General features: G+C 40.5%; 1 protein-coding gene across 1 annotated transcript in view; it reads left to right on the forward strand.

The window, feature by feature from the left end:
• Window positions 1-10,095, forward strand: part of TRIM2 (tripartite motif containing 2) — a gene marked incomplete at its 3' end in the record, with an annotated part of 20,738 nt that extends 10,643 nt beyond the window's left edge. Inside the window, exons 4-6 of the mRNA XM_010194390.1 lie at window positions 3,221-3,324; window positions 4,610-4,777; window positions 9,915-10,095. Of these exons, the coding sequence (XP_010192692.1) occupies window positions 3,221-3,324; window positions 4,610-4,777; window positions 9,915-10,095 (453 nt within the window). The remainder of the gene's footprint in view (window positions 1-3,220; window positions 3,325-4,609; window positions 4,778-9,914) is intronic.
• Window positions 10,096-10,340: the final 245 nt, after the last annotated feature.

The following is a 10,340-nucleotide window of genomic DNA, read 5'->3' on the forward strand; positions in this document are numbered from 1 at the left end:
TGCTGAGGGCAGTGACATGGTTTTTCTTTGTGTTTTAGGAAGCTGATAAATCTAGGTTAGCAAGCAGGGAGGTTATTATTCATATTAATAAAACTTAGAAAGCAAAAAAACAACCCTTCTGTTACTGTAAGCATCAAAAAAATGTGCATTGTACAGCAGGTTTGTCCCAGCTCTTACAGAACAGATTCTTATTGCAGTTACATGATGTAATTTTTAACATCTCCTGTGATGTTAATGGGCTTTTAGGTTTCCCTTTCTCCTTTCTTTTTGGCGAGATTCAATCTGGCCTGTATGTGCATGAACAAAAGGTTGAAATTGTGAAGCATTTTATGTGTGCTAGATTGTCTTGAGCTGAAAATGGATACTGTTTTGTTCAAAGCATATCTTCAAAGCTATATTAATTGGTTTGTGCAGGCTGTGCTCAGTAAGACCAGAAGGAATTAGATAGGGCTAAGGCAAATCGGACTGTTTATTCAGAGACCTGTCTACAAAGATGCTATAAAAGGAGCTATTCCACAGGCCACAGATTTTCTTCCTAATAACTCGCTGTGGGGCTGCCTTTGGAAAACTGTGCTGTCCTCTCCCAGTCCCAAGCCTCTTGCCACAGAAGTTGCAGTAAAATACTTGTCTTTTCCTCCGTTGTGCCCTGCAGTAGCTCAGAGCAGGAGGGAGGGAAGGAAGGCTGGGCTAAGACAGGCACAAAAGATGCTGGCTTTCATCTCCAAACCGGGCTGCTTGGGAAACACGGGATAAGGATCCCACAAGCGTCCTCTGGTCCCAGTCATGTGCATTTGAAAAGTGGGAACCTCCCTAGGCCAAGGAGTGATGGGCGATTGCCCGTGACTGGGGGAACAGAAGACAAAGCATGGATTGCTTTGACAAAGAGAGGTGGTATCTTGCAGTAAGGGTTGCTGAAGACTCTCTCAGATGGGTTTGTTTCTAAGGCAGGACTCTCCACTTCTGGGGAGGAGCCATCATCCTTTGGTATGAGAGACCCAGCTGAAGGAGCCTGCTTTTCCAGAGTACTGACATACCTGACTGCGAGCGTTCCTCTCATCATCTTAGCTTGGGTTCAGATCTTTGTTGGCATAGTCAATTATTCAAATCCAAACGTTTCAAGTTATCTGTTCTCCTCTTGAATATAAACATAGAATCATAGAATGTGTTGGGTTGAAAGGGACCTTTAGAGGTCATCTAGTGCAACCCCCAGAGGGGACTGTATGGAGGCCTGTGTGCAAATTAGGACCTATGTGATGGGCTTAATAGCTGCAAAGTGCTATGTACGAGGATGTTGCATGGAGCTGAATTTCGTCTACATGCTGTGCTAATAAATTACTATTTCTAAAATTTACTGTGGAATGTGACTCTGGTATTCCTGGGTAATTTAATCTATTTTTCCTTTGATGTATATTTACAAGGTCCCACTGAAGAGCACTGAGCAACTCTTTGTATAGGTCTCTCTTATCTTAAAAATTGAAATTCCTTGACTTTCAAGAACATTTTTCTAAGGGGGAAGAGCATACATTCCATAAGGCTTGAGCTAGTTGGTTCCAGATGCTTTCGCCTCCTCTTTTCCAACAAATGTTTTCCCTTTACTCTCAGTAGTAAAAGGAATGCTTCTCCCTTCATCCATTCTCTTTGGCTAAAAGGCCAAATTTATTTGGAAATTTATCATTAGCATATGGTGGAAAAAAATTACTGCATGCATCCCTCAGCCACTGCTGATTAAAAGAATACACAGAAATGGCTCAAGTGTGGGTAATGTAACTGATGTGCAACTCACTGTTTCCCTGAATACGTACTCTCCCTTTGCAGTACAAAACTTGAGAATTAATTGCCTTGTTCAGAGGATGGAGCATATGGAGTTCAAGAAAACAAGCCTTGAAACAAAGGGACATGCTAACAGCAGAGCAGAGGAATTAAATGATACTTGTTAGCCAGTGACAGGAAAAATGGATCCCACAGCCAACACCACAGTAGAAAGAAGGGTTGTTAAGAGCATGCACATCCCTAATGAAAGCCAAATACAAATTAGAGCTAATATGTGTCTTATATTGGGTATCACAGTTTTAATCACTGAGCTCCAGGATATTTTGGACTGACTAAAATAAAATACAAGTTTTTCAGTTAAAACCATATATTGAAACCAATTAATGTCTGATACACAGCCAGTAAATGCTTGTAAAAATACTTCACCAGGAAAAATTGCGCTGCATCCAAGTCTTGGAAAGAACAGCTTACAGAGTCTTTTTGTTTCCCAATTCATTCATTCATTGTGAATAACCTTGGGGTCCAAGATCACAATTGCAGTCTTGTCTGAAGACCCTTGAGCCTCCTTTACAAACAAAGCAGGAATTTGGATACTGTTCCTGTGTTCCAGGTGTAATTTGGACCAGCCACTTCAGGGCTGACCTTTTAAAGACATCAGTTTGCTGTGTGACTCTCCTTGGAATGTCTCAAAACAAACATACAAGTAACGAGGCATCTAATCTTAATGAACTTTTGTGAAAATTTGACATTTTAAGCCCTTAAGCCACTAGGGAAAAGACTTACAGTTCTGTTTAAATCACTATTGCATTTGTCATGGGTAAAACTGGGACCCCTGTGTGTGTATACTGCTTTGTTAGAGCAACCTAACGTCTTTGCACAAGCCTGTGGCTGAAAAATGTATGTGAGTGAATAGGAAACTTCACTGTCTTGCAGTGGCTCCCATCCAAAGTGGTCACTGATATGTTTTATCTCACCTTTATGATTTCACTGAGGAAATTTAGCTATTTGTACTAAAAACCTGTCACCTGTCCAGGTTCTTATCTTGGCCTCTGCCCGTGTGTTCCCACAATACTGCCCCTTTCATTGCCTTCTCACTTGAATAAAAATCCACAAATTAAAAAAAAGTCCATCACTTATCAGAAAACATTTTACTTCTTATCTCACACAAGAGGCAAATTGTGAACACTTTGATTTGTGAAGGCCAAAGAGGTGATTACATTGATGGAGGCTTAGACGGCATACATGCCTAAGAGTAAGAAAAATCCCTCCTCGTACTTAGGATTGTGGGTCTGTTACTGAGGTGGTTCTGTGAAGCTCTAGCAGTGATAAGAACTCTTCAAAACAGACATCTATAGATCAAGGATGTAATAAATGCATGTGCTGGCATTTAGATCCTAACTGATTAGTCCTGTCTAACCTGATTTCTCATGTGCTTTGTGTTTGATTTTAGGCACCAAAGGAAGAAACAAAGGGGAATTTACAAATCTTCAAGGTGTAGCTGCATCTACAAATGGAAAAATATTAATAGCAGACAGTAACAACCAGTGTGTGCAGGTATGAGGATATACTCCTTCCAGTGTTTTTCTTTCTCTCTCCACCCCCTGCTCTCTTGTCTGCTTTGTACTCCAGGAAAGACACATTTTTACAATTTAGCAGATATAGAAAATACAGAGGAAGCTCAACTTGTTTAGCATCCATTATCATTCCATCTTCTTGACCTGCAGCTATCTTTTTCAGATCACACTATATCTAGTATGTATATCAGGGTTTATTTCCCTTCCTTATGATGTTTGGCAGTGAATGAACAAAACAGGCAGTGCAATAATCTGGAAGAATGCTTTTATGTAAATACCATTTTACATTGTAAATTTATCACTCCGTGTTTCCAAATATAAACCTAGGGCAAATTGCCACAAATATATTTTCTTAAGCAAATACAAAAATAAACATGTAGATGTCGTTTTCAAATGGCTTTTAGTCTACTTAATTAACTGATATTTTTCTGATATCATGATCAAATCTTTTCTGTGGTAGCACTCCTGACACCCATCATTTCTTGGCTTCTGTAACCTGTGTGAAAATCAAGCCGTGCTTTTTCTTTTGCTTGCCATCTATCTTTTTTACCATTCACAATTTGTCATCACTCTTAGGCTGCCCATGTGGTAGCAATGAACAAGGCAGCAGTGTGTGGCTTGTTCTTCAGCATGTGAGAACCAGCAAACCACATGCGGTAAGAACTCATTTCCAGGCCTTTTCAAAGGGACAGAGTCAAATATTCATCAGCACCCTCACACTTTGTAATTTGCAGCCACTTCAGAGGAACTTCAGTGTCTAATTACCTGGCCTGGGGACACAACCAGTGGAGTGAATTTTGCGTGGCTAAAGCATCTCTCAGGAAATGGCCTAGTACTTATCCCCAAGTCAAATAATTAAATTCTGAAATTCTCTTTTAGCTTCCTATCTTTTCTAGAAATGTAGTGTTTGACTGTGGCTGTCACTCAGTGACTCAGTTTTGTCATTTCTACTATGGGAATAATACCGCTTCCTTCCAGGTGAAAGAGGCATTATGAAGCTTAATTCACTCATGTTTGTGCAGTACTTTGAGATCACTGAATGCAATGTAAGTGCAGAGTATTTCTTTATTCTGAAATTAGGGTCCAGGTGGAAGCCTCTTCTTAAATTAGGCATATCACTTCCAAATACAGACCTTGTAAAAGTGCTTTATCTTCCTCTTCTCCTGACTGTAGTGTTCATTAGTGACTTGCTAAAGTCTAAGCTCCAAGAAATACATGATGTTATCACGCAGACTTAATTTTAAAATGAACATTTTCTGTTACAGATATTTTCCAATGATGGTCAGTTCAAAAGCCGTTTTGGCATACGAGGAAGGTCTCCCGGCCAGTTGCAGCGGCCAACAGGAGTGGCTGTGCATCCCAGTGGTGACATCATCATTGCAGATTATGATAACAAATGGGTCAGCATATTCTCATCGGATGGAAAATTTAAGGTACAACTTACCATGTGAACTCTCCTGAGCTTTCTCCATCTTACAAAGGAATGCAAAGTAATGTTGTTTTTTTTTGTCAAGAAACTACATAGTTTGGTTGTAACTTAGTCCAAATTCCACTGTTGTGATGTAGAAACCCATGACACAGCCACGTTGGAGAACTAATAGGAAGAGGTCTTAGCTGTAATGCTAATGTTACACCAAATGAAGATGATATGATCCATTTTACAGTTCTGCATCCTGGGTGCTTGGATGCCTTTCTGTAACTTCTAGTTGAAGATAGCTAATGTAATCAAGTCTAGTTGGACTAGCTCAACAACCTTCACATCATTAGTATTCTGATTATACAGAAAGGTGCATGAATATATGTATATACACACATGAAAATTTACTAGGAGGACATGAGGCTCTTCAGTGCCATATGGAGGAGAAAAATAAGGTAACAAAACCCGATGATGAATTCCTCTATTTGCTCCATACGTATCAGCAAATCAAGTGTATGTCAAATTCATGTATGATCCTGTTGGTAAAAAATGCAAGAAAGGGTAACCCAGGATGTTGTTTCAGTTCTACAGGAGTGGCTTAGGCAGGGCGATGTGCACTGGAAAAGCTGAAAGGCAGTAATAATATCTTGGGGTTCAGAAATCAGAAGTTCTCAGAAAAGCACACCACTTATTTTCATAGCAATTCTGATCCCTTTAATTGGAATAAAATAAGAAGGCAGCTACTACGCTACACTGATGCTTGCCAACCTGCAATATTTATTTTGCTTTGGTTCAGGTGCAATTCCAGTGAGAATTAAAGGTTGTCTTCATCAGGTGGTGTTCTCTAAATGCATGTCACAGAGTCTGCAATGCATGCTAGAAATAGCCACCTATAGCAGAGGTTAGCAGTGCACACTGTGCAGTGAGATAAAGGGAAATTTCTACCATAGTTACTTACTTCTAGAGTCCTGCATTGGAGAGAAATTGCCTGCTCAGCTAATTTTCTGGCAGCCTAATGACCAAAGAGCTCAGGTCCTGAGCTGCTCACATGTACACCGAGAAATGGCCTTCCTTCGAGTTGTCTTTGCAAAGTGACGAATGCTATAGCAAATAGGCAATTGTGCTTGCATAGTCCTCAGTGACCTCGATCTGGGAAACAGACCTGGACTTGGCAGTGCTCAGTTAACTGTTGGACTTGATAATTTTAAAAGTCTATTCCAACCCAAACAATTCTATGTGTGCGCTTTAAAAATTATCCAGATCCTGTGTAGATGTGAAGCTAAAATAAAACAATATTAGCATGCAGTGCAAGTGTTAAAAATATATAAATTACTTGATTTTGCTGAGTATGTGTTTTTTTCCTTTCAAGTAGTTTTGAAAATGTACAGCTACACAGGAAAACCTCAGTTTTGGCTGAAGTCCTTGAATTAAATGAAGACAAGAAGACCAAAGAAAGATGTCAATTAGTTATGAATCCAAACACTCTGAATAACCTAAGTGTGTTTTAAATAATTATGAACATCTTTAATGTGAACTGGCTTGATCTGGAAGCAGAGCATGGAGGGCTCATTTTCCTTCCTTCTGAAGACTTGCTGTAAATCCAGTATTGCAGATGTGCCAGCTGTGGAGGAAAAAGCCATGGCTCTGGAGGAGCCAGGACCTTATGTTCTATACAGTACCAGCAGGGAGATAGGTAGGGAAAAAAACAAGAATTATTAAGGTAGTTCCTCTGACATGGAGCCTAGCTTTGGTTTTAGTCCATGTTTTTGTTAGATTACAAGAACTATGTAAAGTTGGCAGTGTTTGTGTGGTTAATACAAGTTAATGCATCACGCTTTGTGGTTCTTGGGAGCAGCCTGATTAAATGAGAGATGAAACATCAATGATATAAAATATTGTTTTTAGATTGACTGCAACAGGCTATATTTATGAGAGAAAAATATACAAGTGTTCGTAGAAGCATTTTATATAAGGAGGGCAGGCATAATCATATGGTTGAAGCACAGGACACAGATATAACAGATCTAGCCTGTGGGAGTTTGAGCAAAGCCTTGTAATTTCTTGTGTGTTAGCAGTGGTAATCCTTAAAGGGGCTTTGTCAGATGAAATTGGGCAACACTTGTTAAGATACACAGAGAGATAGATAAAGGGATAATGGTGTTTTCCTTCAAAGGACTGTGCCCGCAAGTCATTGTATGTGATCTCTGTGCAGGTGGTCTTGCTGTGGACTCAATATTATCAGGAGCCGTTTTGAACTTAACTATTTTTGTTGTTGGCCCCTACTCTCTGTATTGACTTAGTTACTCTCCCTTAGCAGCATTTTAACAGTCCTGTGAGCCAGAAGGCAAATGTGCCCTGGAGCCAGGCCCAGGCATCTCCCAGATCGCAGCACTGGGCTGACTCACCGCAGCAGCCTCCTCTGCCAGGCAGAAAAGCGTCACCTTCCTCAGGCGCTGGAAGTGACAGGGACAGAGATTCGCTTTCTCACGGCTGTAAAAGCTGCACAGTGCAGAGGTGGACAAACCCTAATCGAAGGCTACACCAAAACATGAGCCTCTGAAAAGGAAAGGCTGTCTTATCCTGTGAATGATAAAGCCTCAGATAGGGTCTATGAACTTAAGTGATCGCAGTTGAATTAAGATGGTCACACGAATGATAAATCCATGTATAGTGCGACATTGCAATGCGTGACAAAACTGTATCTTCGTATTAAGGAAGTTCTCAAATAGGAAAGGAAGGTATGTTGAAAGTCTGTAAATTAACTCCTGATGATTGTGAACATTTTCACAGAATCACAGAACGTTAGGGATTGGAAGGGACCTCAAAAGCTCATCCAGTCCAATCCCCCTGCCGGAGCAGGAACACCCAGATGAGGTTACACAGGAAGGCGTCCAGGCGAGTTTTGAATGTCTCCAGAGAAGGAGACTCCACAACCTCTGTGGGCAGCCTGGTCCAGTGCTCTGTCACCCTCACCGAGGAGAAGTTTCTTCTCAAATTTAAGTGGAACCTCCTGTGTTCCAGCTTGTGTCCGTTACCCCTTGTCCTATCATTGTTTGTCACCGAGAAGAGCCTGGCTCCATCCTCGTGACACTCACCCTTTATATATTTATAAACATGAATGAGGTCTCCCCTCAGTCTCCTCTTCTGCAAACTAAAGAGACCCAGCTCCCTCAGCCACTCCTCATAAGGGAGATGCTCCACTCCCTCAATCATCTTTGTAGCCCTTTTGGACAGCAACAAGATTGGTGGAGTTAAACGTGAAGCTCTTTACAAATTTTTATATAGGCTAGCTGATTTTTTTACCTCTAGGAATATCCCACAGTAGAATATTTTTCCACCTGGGTAGGGTGACTTTATAAACATGTACTTGAAAAACAGTCTAAATTCATAAAATAAGGGACAAAACGTCCCCGACTGAATTAAGTTAAACACATTATTTGTATTAAGGGTTCAGATGATTCATTATACTTTATTCATCTCTAATTGCAGGACATTCTGAAAATACTTCCATTCATACATTTAACAGGAGCGACTGGGTTTCATAATGTTCTGTTCTAAATAATCAAATCTATAATTCTAAGAAACCTTTTGAAATAAAAATATACCATGCATATGTTCAGCCAGACCCAGTAATGTGTCATCAGCGTATTTTGATCTAAACTGGAAACAGAGTTTCTTAGTAAAAAGCACTGCAAACTCTAGCTGGGCATAATTTATTGCTGCCTGCAAATTATATTTTAAATCCTGGACCGAGAATAGTGGGTTTTATTACTCTTCTAAGCACTGAATGCCCATTAATGGAGTACGTGATTTATTCATGATTTTTTTTCATCTACATTTATATGGGCAGGAAGACACTGTACTCATGAGTCTGAGTCATTTTTCCATAGGAGTCCTGGAAAGATGGTAAGGAGGTGGTGCAATGCGCAAGCAGACAAACACGCGGGCATCCCAGAGGAAAGAAGGGGATGTGATTTAATCACCCCAAAGGAAATAAATCTACTGATTTGCATTTGGTTTATGTTTCTGCTGCCTTTTTGTTATGCCAACCTGAATACATTTTGTAGGTCTGCTCATATCTTTCCCCTAGTGAACACAAAGTCATTTTAAATAGTTCTCCTTGGGGATATTTTCTCATTATTTAATTAGGTGGTTTTTTACCTAAATATTTAGCAATTTATAGGAGCATCTGTATCTGAACATAAACCAGACACATGCTCATTGCATGTTGGCTAACCATAGTCTTGAAGCTGCAAGATTTACTCCTTTGAGTTTTTTTGATTTGAGACTGAAAGAGGTTGTGTAGTGGTGACTTTGTACGAGACAGCCTCAGGGAACCTAGGCGGCTTTATTTTGGGATGGCCCCTACTTTTAACTGCAGCCCTGCCCATAGGAATGTACCATGGGATAGGAGCATGGGGCTTACTAAGGGTAGTTGAGCTCCTTCAGATACCAACATGGTTGTTTGCTTTGAAAACATTAGGGAATCGAGAGAAATTCGTTAGGTAATAGATCCTCTCCATGCCCTGTCATCTGCCCCACCTTGATAATTAGTCACAGACTAACAGAGCTTCAGCTGCTCCTCACCATTTGCAAGAGGGAAGGGAGAGGGGCAGAGAAGTCACTGCTTGTTCTAGGTGGTGATCTGTCCCACCCTGCAAAGGCAGTGCGGTGAAAATGGTCTCGTTTCATAAAGACAAATATCTAAGTATTTATTTCCTTTAAATTCTGATGGAAACAGGGAATTATGCTCTCCACCAAAGAGATGGACCTCAGTTTGTAGGATGCATCTCTCACAAATTACTGCAGGATCTCAAAGTTCTGAGATCCATAATTTCAACACTGAATAACAACTGAAAGGTCAAATCTCAACTGATTTTATGTAGATTAGACCAGTTTCTAGAATCTCTGCCTCCATTGCTGAGGTGGCAGATTTTCCAGTCTAGAAAGGACATACAGAAAGCAGCCTTTATTTGCAGCTGAAGAAAAAATTATGAAGTATACGATAAGAGCTGATAAAAACGATCACTTTCTGCTGGGAAACTTTTGATGACAAAAATGCCTCTCCATCCCGCTGTAATACAATCTTTGAACTGTAGTAACTTGTTTCTATCATGCCAACATATTTTCCTGTTTTGTGTTTTGCCTTTTAGGCCAAAATTGGGTCTGGAAAACTCATGGGCCCTAAAGGTGTTTCCGTGGATCGTAATGGACACATCATTGTAGTGGACAATAAAGCGTGCTGTGTCTTCATCTTCCAGCCGAACGGGAAAATAGTGACCAGGTTTGGTAGTCGAGGAAATGGTGACAAGCAGTTTGCAGGTACACTGGATGGTAATATGTAAATCCCCTTCTCTTGCCTCTTCTGCTCACATTTGCATGGTGTTTGAGCATGTTGAAGATGCTAAATCCTATCTATTCTGGGGTGGAAAGGTTCTGCTTCTAGTCACCATTTGTTTAATTGGTCAGGGAGACTGCAACATGTGTTCTGCAAATGTAGCTGTAACCAGATTATTTTATCTACCTCTCTGTGCCTGGAAGCATTTCAGATCAGTGACCCAAGAAAGCCTGATCTTAAC

This window comes from Mesitornis unicolor, unplaced genomic scaffold, assembly GCF_000695765.1.
Source record: "Mesitornis unicolor isolate BGI_N332 unplaced genomic scaffold, ASM69576v1 scaffold17641, whole genome shotgun sequence".
Taxonomy (NCBI): domain Eukaryota; kingdom Metazoa; phylum Chordata; class Aves; order Mesitornithiformes; family Mesitornithidae; genus Mesitornis; species Mesitornis unicolor.